Raw genomic sequence first — 22904 nt, forward strand, 5'->3', positions numbered from 1 at the left:
TGGGTGCACCAGTTGGGAAAGCCTTTAGTATCCAGAATGGATTCATCCAACAGCTCCTGGCAGCACGGAAATTATTTTTTTTCCTTTAGGTTTTTGTATTTTAAGCCTCTTTCCAGCTCGCCCGCTGGTGAGACTCACAGACTCTCCCTAACCACACGGCTGCCACGGACTTTCCTTGGAGCCTTTTCAGCCTCTCCAGCTCCGGTTTTCCATCCCAGAGGTTTTTTTGCCTTTTCCTTTCCCTTTTCGTTCTCTGTTAGTGCAACAGACCCGCGCTGTGAGACCCAGACGGCGGCACAGGGACCTGGAAAGGCCGACTGTTTATGGAAGGAAATGGTGTTTCTCTGGGATTTAGGTAATGCTTGTCTGAGCTGTGCCGGGAGGCCAATTCCCAGCAGGCACGGGGAGATGTTGTCATTGGGCTGTGGATGTGGGTGCTCTCCTGGACCGGGAAATCCAGGTGGGACCGAACACTGTGAGGAATCTTTCCCTCCTGGGGTGGTCCTGCCTGGGGTGCTCAGGAGCATCCTTAAATAGAAGGTGCTTTAGGACATGGTTTTGAGTGCTTGACCTCACTGACATTTGGGGATCCGACTAGGAGTCTCTTCCCAGGAGGAGCAGCAGATGAAGCCTTCAAACAACCTGAAGAAGCCCCATGTTTCCAAGTTCTGCTCCTCGTGGGGGACGTGAGCCCCCCTGATGCCTGTGGAGGGGCAGTGAGCTGTGTCCAGGACACTCAGGAGGTCTCTGGAGGCCCACAGTGTTGTGGAGGGAAAGGGACACAAGGGTAGGAATGGCCAAGGTGATGACTCAGAGCTTGGACCGGCTGGGAAGAGCCTGCAGAGCTGGGCTTGGTCAGCCTGGAGAAGTGGAGGCTCAGTCTGAGAAAACATGGAAAAAGCAGGGGCAGAAGCCACAGTCCCGCCCTCAGCACCTCCCACGGCCGAGTGTCTGCTCCGAGTGTCCTTCCCCACCCACTCCAGCCCCAGGCAGGTCTGAAACGTGCAGGTTTAAAGCCCAGAACGAACCCAACCTTCAAATCCCACCCCAGATGTCTCCATGCACACGCTGAGGCCGGGCCGGCTCCTCCGTGTGCCTCCGCAGCCTCCGAGCTGCTCCCGCCCCAATCCCTGCCAACTGCAAAGGAAAACCCTGTATCTAACCACCTCCCGGGGCATGGGCATCCCGAAGGGACATGGAAAGAGCTGTGTGAGGAATGCCAGGGATTCGGAAGCCCCGCCATGAGTTTATATATAAAGACACTAAACCCCCCTGTGGAACCGCACGGCTCCTCCCTCTCGCCCACGGGGCTGAGTGTGTATTTAATTCCAATTTTTTATTTTTTTTTTTTGTTAAAAATTCTGCCAAGAGGAGGATAAATAAGGAGGCACCACACCCCAGTGTTACAAAACCTTGTATTAATCATCTCCCTTCACTTTCAATATACCGCGGATATGAAATATAGCCATGGTTCCGAGTTACATGGGAGGAAATGAGTAATAAATACATCGGAGCAAGTGGAAATCACGAGGGTGTTTTCACTGGGAACAACATTGGAAAACTGTACACTTGCAAAGAGACCGGCATATCTCCAAACATTAGTATTTCTTTATATCGGGAAGCTTTTACATGTAACAAACATGCTATTGCCATATATGACCGAAAAAAGGAAAAAAAAAAACAAAACAAAAAAAAAAAGGAAAATTTAAAAAATAGGCATTGCTCGGCAACATTAACTAGGCAAAAATAGTTCTTTTGTGTGCACTAACTTTGTACAGAAAAACCAGGACGAAAGGCATGCATGGACAAGGAAAGGCTGCCCGGGAACGGCATGCAACAGAAGAGAGGTCAAAGCTCTTTAAAGTCAGCTTACAATAGGCATAAATACATCAGGGTTATATATATTAATAAGGGAGGAAGTATTCTGTTTAACATTATTAACATTCCTGTTTTTTTACGTATTTTTCTTTTTTTTTTTTTTTCTTTTTTTCTTCCTATTCCTCCCAGAGGAATACACATTCACCTTTAAGTAAAGATAAAGGAATACAAAAAATAAAACTCACTTTGCAAACTCTGATGACTCGTATAAAATCAACTTTAGTGTTATCGTCGCTGTGTGCAAATTATAGACGTCTGCGGGACCCACTTTCCATCAGGCACATTCCAAAAGCCAAACCTGGGGCGCAGCCACACCCCGACATGGAGAAAGGTGACAACAGAAATCGCTTCCCCTAAGTGCTGACCCGACCCCAGCTCCGCTCGCGGGCGGCAATCACAGTTTTGGATTTTCCTGCCGGATGCTGGCCGGGCTTGACCTCCCCCTTTCCCAACTCCTCCAAGGGTTTTGATGAGCTGAGCGAGCACAGGTAAAGCCCAGCTCCAGCCCAGCCGAGCTCAGGGCTTGTCCCTGGGGAGGGGGACACAGCTGGAAGGGACAGGGGTTGTTTCCCCGCGGGAGCATCCGCCGGACCCAAGGCCACTTGGGTGCTGAGCTGGCCGGGCTCCCCGCGCAGCCGGGGACGGCTCAGGGGAACAGCACCAGGAAAAAGGTCCCCGGCGGTGCTGGGGGGGCCCGGGGCTGGCTCTGGGAGAGCAGCGGGATTGGGGGGGGGGACATTCCCGCCCCACGCCCAGGACCCCGCGGCGGCGACACCTCCGGCGTGGGATGGGACAGTTGCAGCGGGGTGAGCGGGGGGTACAAAAAAGAAAGGCACTGCCGCTTTATTACTGAATATTTGACTTCACAGCCTCGCTCATGCAACTGTTGGGGTTTGTGGTATTTTTTTTTTTTAGTTTTCTTTTTTTTTCTTTTTTTGATTTTTTTCTTTCTATAAATAATTTTTATTTCTTTTCCTCTTAAGCTTCTTCCCCTGGAGCTCTGCTACCCACACTCAGCACGGGCAGCCAGAGCCAGGCAGCACTTCCTGAACGCAACTGAAGCCACTTTCTTTGTTGTTTTTACTTAAAAAAAAAAAAACCAAAACAAGAAACAGCAAACACAACTAAGTCGTTATTAACCTCTACACTGTCAATGGAAAATAAGCTTTTTTTCTTTTGCCTTTTTTTTTTAAACGACAAAAGGAAAAAAAAAACAATTGAATTATTTGGTGGTTGTTAATAACAGACATTATCATGGTTCCCAGCCATAGCAAGTTAATAGGTAATATATCCAAAATAATCTCTCTGAACAATCAGAAAACCTCCGTGTCCATAGTCAGCGAAGGAATAAATAGAATTTCAGCTCTGTAAATACACTGGAGGCTCCCCGAGGGAGGCTCCTGCTACGGCGGTTCCCTTCACACCTCACAAGCTGGGGGTGCTTGGGGGTGACCCAGGTCCCCAGCGCTGACCCCCCACTTCGCCTCCACCTCCTCACACCTCTTCCCAACCTCCCTGGCTTTCAGGTTTTCCCTTCTCCACCCCCCCATCACCCCCGCCTCAATCTCCTGCCTGCTGGGAAGCAGGACACCAAGGAACAGCAAACATAAAACATTGCATTTGGCACTTGGGTTTGTTTTTTTTTTTTTTTAGGAAACAACAACTTAAAAAACACTGCATGGCAAAAGGATTCACACATCTCCTGGGATTCACACATCTCCCAGCCCTGCCAATGCTCCGGCTCCCCCTCAGCCCCCAGCCTGGCTCCCGCCGATCCCAGCACATGATCCTGCCCGTCAGTGCCAATTGGGAATATTGCTGCAGCCCATCACCTCCCTTCATTAACTAATTTCACATTTATTATTATTCCATCGGGACGTGGAGCAGCGCTGCAGGTCTGAGCAGCACCAGGCCAGATTTTCCTCTTTAACACCAAATTTAGCTCCTGTTATAAAAAGCAGCAGCGGGTGAGGAGCAGCCCAGCCGCTGCCGTCCCCATCTCCTGCCTGGCATGTGGTTAATGCCAAGAAAACAGGGCTGTGAAGCTGCATTTTGGTGCCCTTTGGGGCTTGGGTTTTATCTGGGGGATCCTTCATCCCTTGTTGGCCACCCCAGGGCTGGAAGAGCCCATCACGGCTGGATTTTGGCAGGCTGGGCCAGATGTGTGAAGCCAGGATGCAGCAGCTTCCTGGTACCTGCACAGGCAAGGCAAGAGACACTGAAACTCTCCCAGTGTTCCCCAACTCCACCAACATCCCCTGGGACTCTCCTCTGGGCGAGATGCCCCCACTCCATCCATCATCCCGATCCATGCAGGGACACAGGGATGGGCACCCGCCGACCCTCCGCTGCCCTGAGCACAATGCTGCCTCCAAACTGTGGGTCTCTTGGCTAAACCGAAAGGAAATTCTGGGGTTATTTTACTATTTCTGTTCAAATCTGGGCTCGCTGGGCCAGTCCGTGAACGCAGCGGAACTCAAGAGGCGGGACCGCCGGCGGGGCAGGCAAATCCTCCCCAGAGGGCTTTTTGGGCCACACACCCCTGCGTGATGTTCCGTACTCCTTGGTATCCTCATCCAGGACCAGGGTTTGCCCACGGTGCTCCGGTGACCCCTCGTTGTCAGCGCTCTGCTCCGTGTCCCCCCCGACCTCCCCGCGCTGCTCCGTCATCGCCGCTGAGCTTCCGCCACCTTTCCCCCCCCAACCCCGCCCCCAGCATGGATGTAATAAATGACAACACAAATTCCAAGTCTAATGATATGTTCACAAGGACAATCTACACATTCACAAAATTAAAACAGGAGAGAGAGAGAGAGAGAGAGAGAGAGAGAGAGAGAAGGAGAGAGGAGAGGAGAAAGGATGCAAGCTATCGCTGAGGCTCCCTGCAAGCCCCGACCTCGCCGCTGGACCCGCAGCAGTTGTTGTCCCGGCCAGCGTCCCCGTCGCGACGCCTTCTAGATCGTGGAGGTTCTGTCGACACCATCTGCAAGGGAGGGAGAGTTAGGAACAGCTCCAGTGAGCACTGGTACCTCCCCGAGCTGGGGATTTGAGAGATGGACCCCCCCTGGAGTACCCCCAACCCACCACCCCATAGGCGAGGCGGCACGACGGGGGCCACCCCCCTCCCCAAATCTCCCCAAGGGGTGTGGAAGGGTTTTGGGGTGTCACCACTTTGCTGGTTCCTCCGTGTCACCAACTGTCCCCACCCTGCACCAGCCCCCCCGTGTCGCTGTCCCAACACCATTCCAGGCCTGCCACGACCCCTGTTCCAGGAGCAGAGGTGGTTTCTCGGCAGCCCAGACTTGCCACAAGGTGAATGAGGGTCTGGGACCCTCCTAAAGCAGGACAAGTTCCTGTCACCCTGGCCAGGAGTGAGGGGATGGGGATGGAGCCAGTCCCAGGGGCTGCCTTGCCCCCCAGCTCACCCAGCCCTGCAAAACTCGCACCACAGAGGATGCAAAATTTTCCTCCATGAGAAACATGGATGGACAAAAAGCTCCGGGAGTTGTTTCTGTCTCTCCAGAGCCCTTGTTCCCAGCATCCTCTGGCAGCAGGGATGCATCCAGCCACAGCCCAATCCCAGCAGAGAGGGATCCACAACCCACCCCAAAGCCTCACAACCAACCTGCTACCAGCTGCCCCTTCTCCCCACCCCATGGGGCCAGAAATCAGCACCCAACAGTATTTCCAACCCTTCAGCCCCAACCACCCCCCTGTCCCCCATCCCAACCCCCCATCCCTGGGATGGAGAGTGGTGTGGGGCAGCTCCCAGGGTGGCTCTGGAACAGAGCACTCCCTGTTCTGCCCCCCGGGGCACCACGGCCACCTCCCTCCTCGAGACTGAAAACAAAACAGGTTTGTTACACCTTTTTTGTTGTTTTTTTTTTCTCCCCCGAAGGTTTATTTTTTTAAGAGCTATTTATAGCACGACCGGTTTGGAGAGGCTCGGGGAATGCGACCTGCAGAAAATAACTCAGAGGAACAGTACCCTGCAGAGGAACAAGACAGCTAAGCCTCGCCTGGGAACACGCCGGGGAAACGCTTCGGGTGACAGCAGTGTCCTTGTTTTCCCAGCCAGGGATGCTGCCAGGGCCCTGCTGCCTCTCACAGTCCTTGTTCTCGTGTCCCTCTCCCCGGGAAGGGCTGTCACATCCGCAGGGAGCCCGGTGGCACTTGTCCTCCCCGAGGACTCCTGGTGGCACTCGTCCTCTCCCAGGGCTCCGAGTGGCTCTCATCCTCTCCAAGGACTCCTGTCCCCAACCATCCGGTGCAGTCCAGGATTGCCGGGAGCACGACCTGCGCTGGTTGTTCGGGTTATCCCAGGTCTGGGCGATGCTGGTGGCCGTGCTCATCCCGTCTCCGGGCTCATCCCTTGTTGGCGAGGGGCACTGGGAGCTTCTGGTGCTGGTGCTTTGTGCTGCACTGGGCTCTCCATCACGCTGCTGCTGCTGCTGCTGCCTTTTCCATCTTTTCTGCTTGTTTTTCCCCCTGGTCCTCCTCCCTCCCTGTGCCCGTTATCCACTGGCACCCACCAGCGCCCGGCAGGGCTCCCGCACCCCCCAGCCAAACGAGGGATCCGGTGGCAGAAGGGAAAACACTCCAAAGCCTGTGACCCATCCAGCGGCAGGGGCTTTATCGAGAGCTAACGAGAGTAGCGAGCTAACACTAATTATCATTAGCAAGCTGACGAGTGGCTAATTAGCACAGACTCCACTAGTGCTGGTGTGATCCCTGCGTTCGGCTTCACCCCCTGCCCTGGCACTTTGCCGAGGGGAGACAATATCCCTGTCTGAACACCCCCGGGAGCATCCCTGGGAGCATCCCTGCATCCAGCCCCGCCACCATCCCGCCCCCTCACAGCCACAGCCTGTCCCAGCTTTTGGGGGGCGCGGGGCAGGGGCAGGTGCTGGGGGGCTCAGCGGAGGCGGCGTGGACGTGCTGGAAGAGCCCGAGGAGGAGGGAATGCTCACCGCTGAGTGCGTGCTCCGTCATGCTCAGGCACAGGGACTCCAGCCTGTTGTTGATGTCAGGTTCAGTCACCGGCACCTGGAACTCTGCAGGGAGAAAGGGAACAGGAGGCCGTGGTCAGGGACTTGCCTGCCCTGCTCTGTGTGGGTGGGGGAATCACCCAAAAAATGCCCCAGGAGGGTCTGACTGGGCTCCGGCAGCACTTCCATTCCTGGTGCAATCACCTCCAGCAAGAGATGGTCACAAAAATAGTCATCACTTCCCTGTTATCCCAAGGGATAAATCTGGGGAGCCTCAACGGCACTGCAGAAGAAGGGGATGGAAATGAGGGGTTCAGGTGCTGGTTAGAGATGTGGGGGGGAGCTGGGGGAGAGTGGGACCCCCACCCAGGGAAGGTGCAGCCCTGGGGACCTCTCAGGGTTGGATGCTGTCCGTGCAGGCAGGGTTAGTGCTTGGACATGGGATGGCAGCACAGACCGGCTGTCTGGCTTCTCCACGGCCAGCTTGGCTCCCAGGCTTGGCTCCCACAAAAAAGGGGGGATACACATGAACTCTGGTGTGCTGCAATGCCCCATCCTAAACTAAACAGCAGCAAACTTTACCCACCCTGCAGCAAAACCTGCAAATACAGCTTGTGCTACTGCTGGACAGCATGTCCCGCTTTCCACTGGCTCACAGAGACATAGAATGAGATCCAGGAGGGTTGAGGTCCTCCCACAGCCCGGCACAAAGGGGTTTGTGAGCCCAGCACTGAATTATTGCTTATTTTCCTTGCGGCTCATCCGCAGTTTGGCTCCCCGATCCTCCTACGCCCTCATCCACCGCAGGCCGACACGCAGGAGAAACCCATTTATTCTCCTCCAACGCCTGAGAAAAGTGCCCTTGTCCCGGTGTTTAATCAATACCCGGGAACAGCCGCTGTTCCTGCTGCACGGAACATTTGCTGCCCAAATGCTGCAGTTAAACACCGGCGGCGTGTGAGGCGGGGTAGCTGCCAGCCCACACCAGGAGCCTGAGGATGAGGGTGGGCCTACTGGGGGCATGGAACTCCCTGTCCCGTGGGGCAAATTGTTATGGTGTGTTGGTAGGAAAAGGCACACTCAAAAGCTAATGAAGGGATACACAAACAGGCTTCCTCAGGGGCAGGATGCTCCAGGGTCAGGGTCCAAGGTCAGCGGGATCCTCCCTGACTCAGAGGATGCTCCTACATACAGGAGCATTTTGGCAGTGTTTGGGAAGGAAGCACTGACACAGCACCATTTCCCTTCACACGCAGTGTGGAAAGAATTTCCCTTGAGTGCACAAAGGCAGCCCTTCCACACTGGGGCTCCGTGTCCATCCATGAGGAAAAAGTGATGGATGAGCTACTGCCATTCTGCCTGACACGAGCCTTTCAGAAGCAAGGTAGGTAAAGCACCAGCACCACGATTATACAGAGAGTCAACATGGTATACACAGGGTCAAAAATCCCTCCAGTACCGTCTGTGGTTCAATTAACTCAGGAATTCAAAGATATCCCGGTGGGAACACACCGCGGTGGCACAGGCCCTGTGCCTGCACTGAGGGTCACCAGCACAGCTCCTTTCACACCTCCCCTTGTCTCAGTGGGCTGTGGGTAAGTGAAAAAGCAAACCTGGGGCCTACCTGGCTGCTGAAACATCAGCATGGTCTGCGGGGAGGTGTGGACCGGCAGCGAGCGCGTCCTCTGCACCGAGCTGTGGCTCCGGCTGGGCATGCTGTTACTGCCCCCAGGGTTGGCAAACCAGAGGTTCTGTGGGGAGCAAACAAAGTGTGGGATGTGAAACAAAGCCCCTTGTGGCACGGATTTATAACCAACCCCCTTGGGCTCACAGAAGCATAGAAGGGATTGGAAGGGATCGTAAGGATCATCTAGTTACAACTTCCCTGCCATGAGCAGGGACACCTTCCACTAGACCGAGCTGCTCCAAGCCCATCCAACCTGGCCTTGAACATTTCCAGGGATGGGGCAGCCAAAACTTCTCTGGGCAACCTGTGCCAGGGCCTCGCCACCCTCACAGTCTAGAATTCCTTCCCAATATCTCATCTAAATCTCCCCTGTGTCAATTTAAAACCCTTCCCCCCCTTGTCCTTCACGATCTGCCCTTGTCAAAAGTCTCTCTCCCTATTTCTGTAAGCCCCTGTAAGGACTCAGCTCTCCCCCATCCACCTCTTCCTCTGCCTGCCTCTTGCTGGTCCCTCTTCCCCATCCCTCTGCGCCGAGGGGAGCGCAACCCAAACACCTACAAACTGCTCTTAGCTGCTTGAAAAGGTGGGGGGAAAAAAAAAAGAGATCCAGACAAGTTAGAGGAGGAAAATCAAAGGAATCTTGTGGGAAAAGGGACGGAAGGGCTGGAGCTGCCAGGAACATGGACCAACCTGTCTGCCTTGCTTGAGGATGGCGGGGCTGGCGGCGGGGCTGCGCTGGGGGGTGCCCAGCAGCCCAGTGGGGCCCAGCAGCCCCAGCCGGGCCGTGGGGAGGTTGCGGGAGGGGATCTGGAACTGGCGGGGGTTCCTCCGGCCCAGCCCTGCCCCCGCGGATCCGGCTGTCGGGAGGGAGTTCGACTGGCCAAAGCCTCGGCTGCGGAGAGAGAAAGCGCTGGGGGTGAGGCACTGACCCCTGTGAGTCCCCTCTGTGAGGGGACAAGGGGTCTCGACACTCCCACCCCACTGAGGATGGTCCTTCCATCCTGCACGGGCAGCAGGAAGGAGGAAGTCTGGGTGTGCAGCATCCTTTCTTCTTCCCCAGTGCCAGGCACCCTCCTGCCCTTCAGCAGGTCTCAGGTTCACATTTGTTCTCTTTAAAGTTTATTTTACTCCCACAAAATGGGCCTGTTCTTAAACATAAGGTAAAATAAGTATTGTCCCAGGCACCTGGATTCTTTGAGATCTCTTGTGTGTGGATTCTCTAGAGTAATAAAAGCTCAGCTTATGCTGTTGGGTTTTCTTTACTGGGAATGCTTGGACCTTCTCCCCTTCCAGGAGGTTCATTTTTAAAAAGATGGTCCTCTCTGAGACTTCTCAAGTTCTGTAAAATTTGGTTAGATTGACCTAACAAGTCCAAGATTTACCAGGGAGGGCTGAGTGAAAGGTGCTTTCCTGCAGAGGTGGGACTGGCTCTGCACCCACTCCCATTTCCACACTGTAATCCCTTATCCAGCTCCCCGTGGCCAGAGCAAAACCATCCAGACCTAAGACCACAAAGCCCAAACATCCTGAAACACACATCTCAGAATACCAAGCCATTTTTAATTCCAGGAGGGAAGGGTTGCACACACCAGCATCCCTCTCCCCATGGTTTTTGCATTTAAAACCCACAGAATGACACAAAAATAACCAGGTAATCCTTGGAAACAAAAGCAGTGAGGGTGCCCTCAATATTTGGTGTCACCTTGGTGTCCCTGCTCATTCAGCTGGGCAGCAAACAGGTCCATCCAACACCTTTGCTCTTGTCTATTCCACTTCTGATCCTGCCACCAACACTGAAACCACTTGTTTTAATCTATTCCAAGATACTTTTGTTTCATGGAACTGGGGACCACTCCAGTTCTGTGATCCTTCCTTCCCAACTCTTCATCCCAGCTGTCCCACTGATCCCAGTTATCTCCAAAACACTTTCTTTCTGGAGAATAAATCACTTGCACCAGAGTGCAATACACCAGATTTGGCAGAATGAAGCAAAGGGCTGATGTTGTTGCTAAAACTGATCTAAAAATACCTCTTCCTGCCATACCCCAACACTTCCCAGGATCACCTGAAATCCAGCACCCCCTTGGAAGTGAGCAAACACAAGTGTCCCCAACACAGCCCCTTTTTTTGCCACTTTACAGCTTTTTGGGGAACTTCACTGCTGATGCCATCAGCAAAGGGCAGCAGACACAGAGCCCAGCGCTGGGGATACGCTGCACAGCTGGGAAGTGCTGGATTTGGAGCCAGGGAAACCTGGTGGGATCAGTAGGGAAGGCACTGATCCCACACGCAAGTAAAACCCCATTCCCTTCCCAGCCAGCACCTGGGGTCTTATTGCTGAAGCTTTTCCTGCTCTCCTGCCTCCCAAAATACAGTTCTGAATCCATCAGGATCCATCCTTTTCTTTTGGGAGACACTGGGCCCACTTGGAATGCTCTTCCTCTGGCCACTGCATCCATCCTTCCCCTCCCAAAATCCCGCTTACCTCCTCTGCTGCCGATAGCCTGACAGCTCCAGGAGGGATTTCCGAGGGAAAGACCGAAAGAGTTTCTGCACCTGCTGTTTCCATGACAGCAGCCGCTTCTTCTGGATCTCTGTAAACGCCTGTCCCCCAAAAAAGAGAGAGAAAAACAGGAACTGAATGAATATTTTTCTGGACAAAGGGAGGAGGGATGTGCGTGCGGGTAAAGAAGAGCAGTTGGATCTGGCTATCAGTAAGTCCAGAGGGAAACCCTGGTCTCCCTCAAGGATTTACTCATCTCAGGTGGAGAAAATGCTCCAGCAGCATTCCCTGTGTCCCAGAGTGACAGCCTGGCTCTGCCCTGAGGCTGCCAACCCCTTTTGGCAGAGCAGGGGCTTGATGGTGGGTCCCGACGGGTGGTGAAATTTGTCACCTGGACATGGTTCTAGAAACGCTGCCAGGGTGGGAAAAGCTGGGATTTGGAAAGCTGATCTGCCCTGTGGCATCCTGCATCCTATCCTCCTTCTCAGGGCTGGGCAGAGCTTGGCTCTGATCCTGCCACCAGTCTCTGCGGGAGGTGACCCGGGGTGAGCCCTGTCACCCACCCGGGCTCCCTGCAAAGGTCACCCCGGCAGGGGATAGACCTGATCCCAGAGCTCCAGGCAGGAGGTGTGGGTGACAGGGACACCCATGTGGCACCACTGCTAACTTTAGACCCCCAAGGTCTCCATGCTGCCGGCGGAGAGGAGTAGAGGTCTCCGGAGGACAATCTGGAGGCTAATTAGTGCCTGACTTGATTGCTTTGAACTACCCTCTGGAGGAGACGCTCTCTCCCGGTGCTGATTATGCCAGAGCCAAAGCAGAAGGTGGTCCTGGGACACGGGCTGGCACTGGTGGGAAAAGTGCAGGCGCTCTGGGAAAAGCTCCATGTCCTCCTGGCTTTGTTCTCCAGCCCCCACCACCTCTGCTCCCCCAGTGTGTGATCTCCTCACAATCCCTGCCATATGGGCAGGTGAGGGAAGCAGCTTGTTCTTCCAGGTACAGCCAGCATGGGTGGGAAACGCTGTAGGACACCAGGGACACCATCCCGAGCCATCCCCCCGGCCAAGGCACATCTGCTGGGAGCAGGAACAGATGTAAAACCCCTGTTGCAAAACCCCACGTGTTGCAAAACAGGAGGAGGCAACGCCAAGGGATCGCCGGGTCTGTCTGATGGAAACCGCCCGCACGCTCATCCCGGGATTCTTCCTTTCATCCAGCTGCCGACGGGACTGTCACGTGCCAGATGAATTTCCCAGCTCCAGGCCTTGGGAATTAAGCGAGCGTGGGGGGGAAGCAACATTTCCATGCATCACGTCGGAGCTACCGCCCGCTCCAGCCCTGTTCTGTCAGAATTACTATTAATACCCCCCAAAAATATTTGTGTTAGAAACCGAAGGGTTTACATAAACAGACACTTTGGAAACAGTTTCTAAGTGATGGGAACAACAGTCTGAGATGATCCCTCACGACTCACCTCGTGGATTAGACATTTGTCTATGAGCTGTAAATAGGAACTTATATTCTCTTCGTCGGGTCGGGAAACTAAAAGTTGTGTGCAGACTGGAAAAAAGAGAGACAAGAGAAGGGAAATGGGGATGGGGACACCCAGATGGGACCCAGGGTAGTCCAACAAATGCCTTGGACATCCCGTTTCCCTTGTAACCACGGGCAGGCTTTCTCATCAGCGAGAAAAAACGCCCTTCCCCAATTCCTGCCGTGCCATCCTATATTTAGGGCCAGATTTTGTTCTCTGTTATGAAGGTGTAAATCCAGAGTAACACCACTGGAGTCCCCAAAATTAGACCTGAGCAACTCAGGGGCACAGGATTATTCCCTTTTCCTAGGCAAGAGAGCTCTGGTTCCTATGGCTAAAGTCTGCCCCTGCTGCACACGGATTCCCACCTTTCCTGGAGGATTTTAACCTCTTTTGGAACTAGTGCCATAAAAGCAAGTGGGAATGAGCTCACAGAGGAATGAGTTTCTCCTGTCATAACCCCTGGGCAGGGATGCCTTGCAGTCCAGGAAGACACCTCGTCCTGGCAGGGCTTGTGCCACACTTTGGCATTTGTCACGGGAATAAAATGGGGCCAAGAGCCCCATTGTGGGGCTGTGCCTGCAGGGAATCAGCTGGGGACAAACTCTGCACCAGGTTTCTGCATAGAAAACACCTCAGCTATTTTTTTGTCAAAAAAGGTTGGAAATAGGGACAAGGCTCATATTTCTTCATGGCATCCCAAAGAGTTTCTTTCTGATCCCAGTCTTTTGTGGATGAGATCCCCCCTTTCCCACTTCCCCAGGGAGATCTTCCTTCACTCAGCCAGCACTGACACCTCAAGTGCCACTAACAGGGGTTAGGGCATGTCCAAGCTCACACAGATTTGCTCCAAGAGTCCTGTATAAAGCACAGGAGGTCAGTCTCCATCTCACATTGCTTCTGTCACCTCTCAGTGTGTTATTCCTGATGCAAAGATGTGCACCCTGCACCGGCCATGGAATGGCACCGGAGTATTCTGGAAGTCCTGCATCTAGACTGGGGCTTGAAGAGGGGCTTGGACCCACTGACTGGCACTCCAGATGGTTCATGTCCAGCCCATGCACCACTGCTACCTCCCCACAAACAGAGCAAGTCCAAGGGATGCTGATGAAAACACCTCTGGACTGCTGGGATGACCCCAGGGCTCTGAATGGGAAGGGAGAGGATGCCCTCCACCCCTGACCTGAGAGAAAGGATACTATCCACCTTGGACCTGGGGCTGGGAGAGGATGCTACTGGGGCAGGGAGAGGATGCTCTCCATTTCGGACCTTTCTGGGGCAGGCAGCCTGTCCCACCACTGCCCCTCCCCAAAATCACAGCCCACCTCCCCACCCCACACTCTTAGCTCTTACCACAGCACGAAGGGACCTCAAAAAATCCTCACCCCTTGAGACAGGGACTTGCAGGAGCTCAGGGAAAGGCGGTTGCCAGTGCTGCCACCACACACTCCCCACCCCGAAGCAGCCCTCCCCAGCGACAAGTGGCCCCTGACAAGTGGCCCCCGCTCACCTTTCCCCATCACTCGGGTGAACTGTCCAGGCAGGTCACCCTCGGGCAAAGGGGCCCCCCCCGACTCGCCCTCACATCCCGGCAAGTGGTGCTGCTGCATCCCGCCCGCGGCAGAGTCCTTGCAGTCGGAGCCCTGGCCCTCGGAGCCGATCAGGGAGGAGGGGTGGTGCGAGTCCGCATCCCGGCTGTGCTCCTCCGTGCTCGAGTTCTGGGAAGAGTAGGCTTTGATGGGGGTGAGGATCATTTGGTGTAGTTCCTGCAGCGGGACACGCAAGTTGCCACCTTCCAGGATGTCCTGTGGATTCAAGAGAAGAGGGTTTGTCTCTGCAGGGACAACGGGACACCAGCTACAAACCAGACCCTGACTGTGATGCCCCTGAGAATCCCTCCAGGATCCTGCTGCATTCCACAGTCAACAGCCACGTTTAATTGCCCAAGTTTTTCCCTTAGACCAGGAGAGTGTGGAGCTGCTGCAGAGACTGTATCTGATTATCCATGGATGTGTTCAGACCTGAATTCCCAGAGATAAATGTGCCCTGTCAATCGCTGGGACCCAAACCCAGTAACAGTCCTGCTTCAGTGTTTCCAAATTTCCACCAGGAAGATGGCAACTCCAGGAGAGCAACTGAGCCTGGGAGATTTTAATGCCCAGACCAGTGATTATCTTCCTCCTCTCCCTTCCCTTCCTTCAGTTCATTTCAGCTCTATTTCATTGGAACTTCATTTATTAACATGGGCGTGTCTCCAGTTTCCAGCACTGACTTCAAGCCTGGCTTCCCATTAACTGCTCTGCCCCAAAACTGCTTGCCATGGCATCCTCATGCTCTGGGATCATCTCAGAGCCCAGGACCACTCTGGGATGCAGGAGTCAGGAAATCCCTGACCACACTGGGATGGGCTGGGAGAGTGGAGGCAGAAGGGACCAGGAGGGTTTCAAGGGGAGCAGGTGGATTGTGGTTGGACACAGAAGGGGAGACCACGAAGTTGCAGGTGAACTGATATCCCTATAGGAAAAACATCCAGCCTGGAGATCCCGGGGCAGGTCCACCCAGGAGGGAGAGAATTTGGGTGCACCCCAGCCTTGCTCTTGGTGTGGATCAAGAACTCCCTTTCTACTGTCAGATCCTCATCCCACTGATGGGAAACAATTGCATTTTGTTTTTAATGGAGCCTGGAACAGCTCATTGCAGGCTCCTGAACAGTCTGGCTCATGGGACACTGTTTGGAAAGAGGCAGCTCTTGGAGAGAGCCCTGGATGTCCTGAGGGAAGGGACACTAAGTGGGCACATGGGATTTTGGCGTGTAAGCTCCAAAATGGTTGTTCATCCTAATTCCAGCTTGCTCTTGGATGTCTCAGCTCCACTTCTCTCAAAGATATGATGTCAGTCTGCTGGGCACTGTTTTTTGGGAAAAAATCCTGCTCTGCTAACCGGCAGAGAGGGGTGGAGCAGCTCTTTCCAAGAAAGCAGCAATCTTTAGCAGTGAGACACTGCCCAAAAACATCAAGTCCCACACATGCTCTTGTTTAGCAAAAAATTGGATGGGAAGCCTGGAAAACTGGGGACGTCTCCTCCCAGGGAAAGCAGTTCCCAGGCAGCTCTGAGCCCCACAGCCCAAACCCACACCAGGAGGGCCCAAACCTAGTCCCTGCCACTTTTCTCCCGGATTTCACGGCGTGCCGGGTCAGCTGAGCCGGGTTCCAGCTCCCGCACGGCGCCGCTCAATCAATCCCATATTTCAAAACCCCGGCGGAGAAGTTGGGGAAGAGGCTGTGCAATCGCCTGGAAAACAGAGTGCTGCAGCCAGAGGGCTGGCTCTTGGATTTAATAGTCATTATTAATAATGGAGGTAAATATGGCTTTATTAGCTCCTGCCATACTCTGAGTACAAGCCCGTATTATAAATAAATAGTGAAGCAGTGAGCTAAGGAAAACACCAATAAATAGCAACACACCACAGAAGTATTTAAAAGCCCCTAGTGGGAGGCTCTGCGAGTTGCTGTTTGAAGATGGTGCAATTAAATATAATATAATACAGCGATAATAAATAGGGAGAGGTTGGGTGAGCTGCTCTCAGCAAGGCTGTGGTGCTGCTGCTTCCCTACAGCCCTCTCTGCAGGGTTTAAGCTTCTGTGGAGGTGACAAAGAAGTTTCTAGTTGTTCTCCTTGGAAATTCAAGATGTTGTTCGGACACCAATGTGGGTGTATGGTGTTTTATCTGGGGACAGGTTGCCCATATGACATTCCAGGAAAGCTCAGGTCTTTCTGAACATCCTGGAGCTGGCCAGGGCTACAGGGCAAATCCATTCCAGCTCCATGAGTGCCGGAGATGGATTAGGACCCACTCTGCAAAACACAGCTTGGAGGAACAGCTGGTCTAGTGGAAGCTGTCCCTGCCCATGGCAGGGGGTTGGAATGAGATGGTCTTTAAGGTCCCTTCCAACCCAAACCATTCAGTGATTCTGCGAAATAAAACCTGCACCTGGTACAGGAGTGTTTGAGACGTTATTCATATGTGGCCAACCCAACATCAGACTTCCCTGGAGAAGATCCCCACAACACGTGAAACCGAAGAGTGCTTCACCCCAGAATTAACTTCTGGCTTCTTAAAAACACAAGAAATACAAAAATAGTGGTGATTACTTACCCTTTCTAGAGATTTGAGCAGGTTTTGTCTTTCTTTTAGCTTTTGGATACTGATGACTATTTTGTGTCTTGCGCCTTTGGTAACGTTCTGTAACAAACAGCACAACACTCGGCATTAACATTCCACAGGACAGTTGGGTCCACCCAAACCCTTCCTCCCCTAAATGAAAAGAGCTGCTAGAAGTTAATCAAATTTCTGAGTGCAGGGATTCGTGGGGGACACAGAAAATCACTCAGGAGACTTGTTGAAGATGGAGATTTCCAGCTAGTCTGTCCCTCCCCGGTACACCTCCCACAGGGAGAGCAAAGGTGCTGCCTGGTCCCCTTCATCCCAAGGATAACGCAGAGGTGAACCTGAAAGGAGGGAGGGTTGGAACCAGATGATCTCTAAGGTCACTTCCAACCCAAACCATTCTGTTATTCTGTGATTCTACGGCATTTTCAAAGGAAATTCACCCCACTGACTTTAAAGCAGTTGGCTACTGCAGATTGCGCCCCTTAAACTCCTGAACTCAATCCCAAGTGGAAAAAGAATCCAAGTGCAGCTCCCAGTGAAGGGACTTCCATGCTGTTCCAGTAAGAACATGCAAGGTCTTTTTCAGGTGCAACGTGGGGGTTCTTTTTCATTCCCAAACCCGAATTTTCCTTTTTTTTTTTCTGTTTGCTTCCCAACCACCCGCGGGCCGAACGCCTTCCGCGGGAAGGCACGCAAAGGAAACCTGGGAGAGTCTTGCCCCCCAGGAGACGTGGGACGTACCTGTGCCTCGAGCTGGCATTCAGTGAGGGCCATCATCTCCTCATAGGTCATCTGGGAGAAGAGGGCGGCGTATTTGTGCAGCCGGAGGCTCTTCAACCAGGCCGGGACATCTGGAGCGCAAAGGAAAGGACAGGAGAGCTCCGCTGAGTTCGTGGCACAACCACGAGCGACAGCACCAACAGTAGGAGGGGCTGTTGTGGTGCCATCCACCACCCCAAAGGGGCTTTGGACACCTCACTGAACTCCATGGACCTTTGGGAGGGACATGGTGATATGGGTATGGATATGGATGGCAGGAAGAACCTGGATGCGGACACAGTGCTGTGGGTATGGATGGCAGGAGGAACCAGCCCTCTGACATCCTCAGAGGTTGGGTTTCTGTGGGCAAGACACTGGGATTTAGCCCGTGGGGAGCCAGCATTGTGTCACTGCATGCCAAGCTCCTCGCTGCCCTTTCTCTGGGAACATGGGAAAGGCCAAAGTTACTGGTGTGGTCGAGCTTAGGAGGAGCAAAGGGATGTTTTGCAGATGGCAGACACTGATTTATGGCGTGAGGGAAGATGGTGCGGGTTGAAAATGGAACTGCTGCTTAAAGAGAAACAAAGGGATGGATTTTGGATGGAAAAATGATGTGCCATCAAAGATGGTCCCACAGCCTGTTTCAAAGGGTGCCTTGGGACCTCAAAACGCACCGACTGAAATGACTTCTTCCTTCCCAGTTGTTACCTGCAGTGTGGCACCCCTGTGCCGGCTGGATGGGTACCCAAAAATACTTTTATCCTCCTGACATCAATGTGGTTTCACAAGGGACCTGGGAGGGGAATCCTTCCTCTGTGACACGCAAAACCCCACCAGACCCCACGATGGGGTGTCCTCCATGGAGAAGGCAATGTGACAGCAAGCAGCTCCTCAGGGGTTTGCAAGTTTGGGGAGGTCTGGGGTCTGAACCTCCCCCAGCTCATGCTCTGCTCCCAGCAGTACCCTTGTCCATAGTCCTTGTCCCCTTCCCCACCTGGGAGCACCATCTCCGGGTGCAGTAACAATGACAAACCAGTGTTTCAGCCCCAAACCCCACACCTTGAATGGAGAGAGCAGGTGGAGGCTCAGGAAACGTCTCTCTTGGGCCTAAATACCAGTTAGCAACACCTCCCCACTCTTTGATTGTTCCTGAGTCCCAAGGCTGCTCCATGGGGTTCATCCATGATCTCTTCCTGAACCAACACCGCGTCACTGGCAGGGACAGGGCAGGATGGACCCTTGGTTTGGTCCCCTGAGGCAATTTGTGCATCTGCCAGAAGTCTCCTGCTGCCTGGGCTGAGCCCAAACCCCACTCCCATCCAAGCAGAGGACGCAAAAGACCCCAAAATGCTGCGTTTTGCTCACACTCTCCATCCCCTGGCACACACAGGATTCATGTGTCAATGAAATTCCTCAAGTGCTGCACAGAAGGAGATCAACCCCACACCAAACACAAGAGTAAGGCAGTTAGTGAGCATGGATGGGCTGAAATTCACTGTTTTCCAAAAGTTCTGACATGCAACGGTCCCAAATTCTGCTACCAGCAGCCTCTTTAATTGATCTCTATTTAAAAAATTGAGAAATTATTAGCAGAAAGCCCCGATTCCAGCACAGGCTCCAATCTCAACTTCATTTTAACACAAAACCACACCATTTTAGTGACAACACATTACAAGTCTCCCTGACCCCGTGTCCCCTGGGGACAGCTGCCTTTCCACACGTCCGTGCCGATGGCAAAGCCCACGGAGGTACTTCCAGAAGAGAGATGCAACTTCATACAGACATTAAACCCTGCAGGAAACCCATCTCCAGCCTTTGCAGGGGGTCAGAGCACAGAAGCAGCTCCTTCCCATTGTGTCAGTCTCCCTGGATCATGTCCTAATTTTGGGGAGCTATGACAGTCTCAGAGCCCCCCTGCCAACAGAGGCAGCAATCCTGGGAGTGAACTGGGGAGGTGAAACCACCCCAGCACACAGAGGGATGGTGGTGGGGATTTCTCCCATCCCACAGGGAAGAAAGAGGCAACCAGGGTGTGCCAGGGCATCTAAGGTGACCTCACAGTCCTTGGAAAGTCAAAGTTCCCAACTCTCTCCAGGCATGGGTGAGCCACCTGCCCACAGAGCTGCTCTTTAATCAGCAATTACCAGGAGCTGATTGCAAAGTCATGGCATGGCCATCAGGAAATCTGGAAGGAAAACAATTCACACACAGCACATCTTCAGCAGTGCCCTCCTGGCACACCATGGATACACTCCCAGAAAAAACTCCCAGCTCTACACACAAACCCTTCTCCCAGCTGTGCCCCCCAGGAATCACTGGAATGGTTTGGGTTGGAAAGTACCTTAAAGATCATCTCATTCCAACCCCCTGCCATGGGCAGGGACCCAGGAAGGGATGGACAGACGGATGGATGGGGTCCACAGGGAACCAAGTGTCTGCATCTACCCCTGGAGAAACCAGGGGCCAGGAAAAAGCCAAAGGACTCTTTTTCTTGAGCACAAAGACGGGTGGAAAGAAATAGGTGACATGAGGGCATAAATATAAACAGAAAGGAGAGAAACAGTGACATTAAGGGAGAAGAACTGCTAAGCCATGTCAGATGAGGGTCTGTCACGGGCCTCGACTCCCCACATTCCAGATCCCATGGGTCTGCATCCTCCTGGATGCCCTGGAAGGTGCTGAAGAAGGAACAAGCTGACCAGCAGTGGGGTGACACCAAGCCACGAGAGCCTGCAGGGCTCCAGTTCAGAGAAGGGACCTGGCAAAGGGAGCAGCTGCTCTGGGTGGAATACGATGCAACCCCACGAAAATGCACAAAGTTGTGCATGTCTGCAGGGACAAGAAACGGCACAATCCGAGTGCAGGGAACGGGCACTCCCTTTTTTTTTTCTTGGGAAAAGCTGGGGATACAATGGATCATACCCAGCCATAGGAATTCTGTCTGTAGGCAAACAAGCCTCTGCTCTGCTCTGGAGTCCAGTTCTGGCCAACATATCTTTAATAAAATATGGAGTTGTTGGACAAAAGCCCGGCGGAGAGAAGAAAGGACAACCCCACGTTTAGAAAACATCATCTGTGAAGAAACTGGAATAGTTCAGCCTGAACAAAACACAGCAGAGGGAGGAAGACGTGGCAGGTACAGACACCAGAGGCTGTGGACATCTGTGGTGTGTGTCCTTGGACAGTGGGACAAAAGTCATTTGGCTGACTCAGCAATGGGGGAATTGGGTTTGGATGTCTGGGAAGGGATGGCCCGAGGAAGGGCAGCCATATCCCAGCTGCCTGCAGTGGGATGTCTTAATATGTGGAGCTGATTTAGTGGATTATTGCTTCTGGACAGCCTTTGGCTTTTGCAGACTTGGCCACATGGATTGATTCCATGGCACTGGGAAGTTTCTATTCATGCAGGTCCTGGAGCTGCAGCTGTGGATCACAGGGAGCCCAGCTCCCCATGGTCTCCTCTCCAGCTCCATCAGCAGAAACCTGGAGAAATGAAGTGTTAAACAGCCCCCTCTGCACCACGTGCTCCCAAAAAGGGTTTCCCAGGTCGGACAGGACCCGACCTGCCTCCATCGCATTCCTTGGAACCACGAGGGGGTTTTCATGCATTTACTTCATGCACATCCAAGCCATCCAGAGCCAAGCCAAGTGCAGCCCCACATCACACAGAGTTACACACATCTCAATTTGTCTGCAATTAGACTAAAATCAGACCTTGTGACTATTAAAAAATATGATTATTTCCTTATTCTGACACACCATTGGCCTTTACACAATTGAGCTGCTTTGCATTAACGCAAATTGGAGTTGTTTAAATCAGTCTGAGAGCTGCAGGGTCGTTTTCTCTGTTCCCAGGAACTCACAGTCTGTATGTTTGCCCAGTTTTTATCTATTTATTCCTCCTCAGCCTGAAGTTTGCTCTCCATCTACGACTGCAGCAATAGGGATTCATTTCTGCCTTGTTTACCAACAGAATCACATATATTTACTGCCAAGATCTCTGTGAAATGCAGGTACAATGGGACAACCAACTGAAACTGGTTTAGAACTGAAACACACAGGTTAAATTCACTGCAAATCAGTATCCCAAGCCAGAACTTCCCCAAATACTTGGTGGGTACCAAACACTGCAATGGCAAATCACACGTGGCTCGCTAAGCTTACTCTAAGCTTTTTTTTCACCGTAATAAAACAGAAAAAAGAGAGAGAAAAAAAAAAGAGCACCACTCGCAGCCAAAAGCCACAGGCTATGGAAAAATTCCAGCTTTTTGGAACCCAGCTCGCAGGGTTTTGGGGCAAAACCAGCCCACTGGCACCCAAGTGCAAGATGTCAGATCGGGACCAGCTGCTGCTTGAAAGAAAACCTAACTTGTTCCCCTGGATCTAAAATTCCTGAGCCGGGAAGAAAGGCCGGAAGGCCCCGTGTGGTTACGAGGATTCTCTCCCAAAACCGCCGTGGGAGCCCAGCAGTGCCGGGAAAGCGGCTCTTCCCTCCTGCCTCTGGGTGCCGGGGGGGTCGGGGTCTGGTTTTGCACTCACCTTTCATCCCACTCCCTTCCTCCTGGAATGTGTTACGAGCGGAAGGCTGATCTTCTAAATGTTCACTCCCACCACTTCCCGAAGAGGCTACACTGCTTTGTGGAGACAGGGGGGCATGATCGGAAGGGATGCACTGGGGTCCTCTAGCCCGTAAGTCCTCATGAGACATCCATCCATGTCCTAGAGGCTGGTTTGGCACATTCATGGGTGGGGTAAGGGACACAGAGCGTTTCAAAGGGCTGTGGTGTGTCTGGCCTGAGAGAACTGAAAAAAAAATAAAATCAAAGAGGTTATTCCCCCCTCGCGGCCCGGGATGCAGCAGAGTCCCCCGACAAAAAAAAAAAAGGAAAAAAAATAATCAAATGAAATTATAAAATGTGTGGTGGTGGGTGGGTGGCCATGGTGCCTCGCCGATGGCTTCGCAGCCCTACCCAATCCCTACCCTGAGCTTTGCCTCCCGGGAAGCAAAAGGGATGGGAACACCTGAAAGGAGATGGGGTTGCACGAGCCATGTGGGAGCTGCTTAATGGAAGGTGCTGCGTGGGTTGCAGCTCTAGGGAAAAAAATCAACTGAGCAGCTCTGCAGCATAAAAACCCCCAGGTTGGGGGATTCAGGGGAAGCATCTCTGTCTCTCCCTTTGGATTAGGACTTGGCTTGTGCCCTGGAACACGAGCGTTTACAGATCTGCCAAAGTCATTGTGGGGGTACTTCTCATCCACAGGAATGTCTAAGCCTTGTTGAGTCCTACTAAAATCACAGAATCATGGAATGGTTTGGGTTGGAAGGGATCTTAAAGGCCATCTCATTCCAACCCCTGCCATGGGCAGGGACATCTTCCACTAGA

At 53.0% G+C, this 22904-nt stretch overlaps 1 protein-coding gene across 2 annotated transcripts; it reads right to left on the reverse strand.

Annotated features, from left to right (window-relative positions):
• Positions 1-1403: 1403 nt before the first annotated feature.
• SAMD4A (sterile alpha motif domain containing 4A) lies at positions 1404-22317 on the reverse strand. Of its 2 annotated transcripts, XM_029964105.1 has the most exons (10): positions 22060-22317; positions 17503-17612; positions 16747-16833; positions 14101-14395; positions 12531-12616; positions 11039-11157; positions 9244-9445; positions 8491-8617; positions 6849-6932; positions 1404-4861 (listed from the first exon to the last, which is right to left on the reverse strand). In XM_029964105.1, the coding sequence occupies exons 1-10, from the start codon at positions 22262-22264 to the stop codon at positions 4833-4835; spliced, it is 1344 nt and encodes a 447-aa protein (XP_029819965.1). In that variant the 5' UTR covers positions 22265-22317; the 3' UTR covers positions 1404-4832. The 2 variants fall into 2 exon arrangements, with proteins under 2 accessions (XP_029819965.1, XP_029819964.1); XM_029964104.1 differs by lacking the exon at positions 1404-4861 and having other exon boundaries at positions 5756-6932.
• Between the last annotated feature and the right edge of the window lie 587 nt (positions 22318-22904).

This window comes from Manacus vitellinus, unplaced genomic scaffold, assembly GCF_001715985.3.
Source record: "Manacus vitellinus isolate BGI_N305 unplaced genomic scaffold, ASM171598v3 scaffold_6_pilon, whole genome shotgun sequence".
In the NCBI taxonomy this organism is placed as follows: domain Eukaryota; kingdom Metazoa; phylum Chordata; class Aves; order Passeriformes; family Pipridae; genus Manacus; species Manacus vitellinus.

What these genes read in the sequence shown, in the direction of transcription:
- SAMD4A (XM_029964104.1), bottom strand. Translation starts at nt 22,264, where the DNA reads ATGAATGTGCCAAACCAGCCTCTAGGACATGGATGGATGTCTCATGAG. An exon ending in ACAAATGTCTAATCCACGAG is followed by an intron (nt 11,158 to 12,530) that starts GTGAGTCGTGAG and finishes TTTGGGGGACAG; the next exon opens with GCGTTTACAGAGATCCAGAA. An exon ending in TCCTCAAGCAAGGCAGACAG is followed by an intron (nt 8,618 to 9,243) that starts GTTGGTCCATGT and finishes TGCTCCCCACAG; the next exon opens with AACCTCTGGTTTGCCAACCC.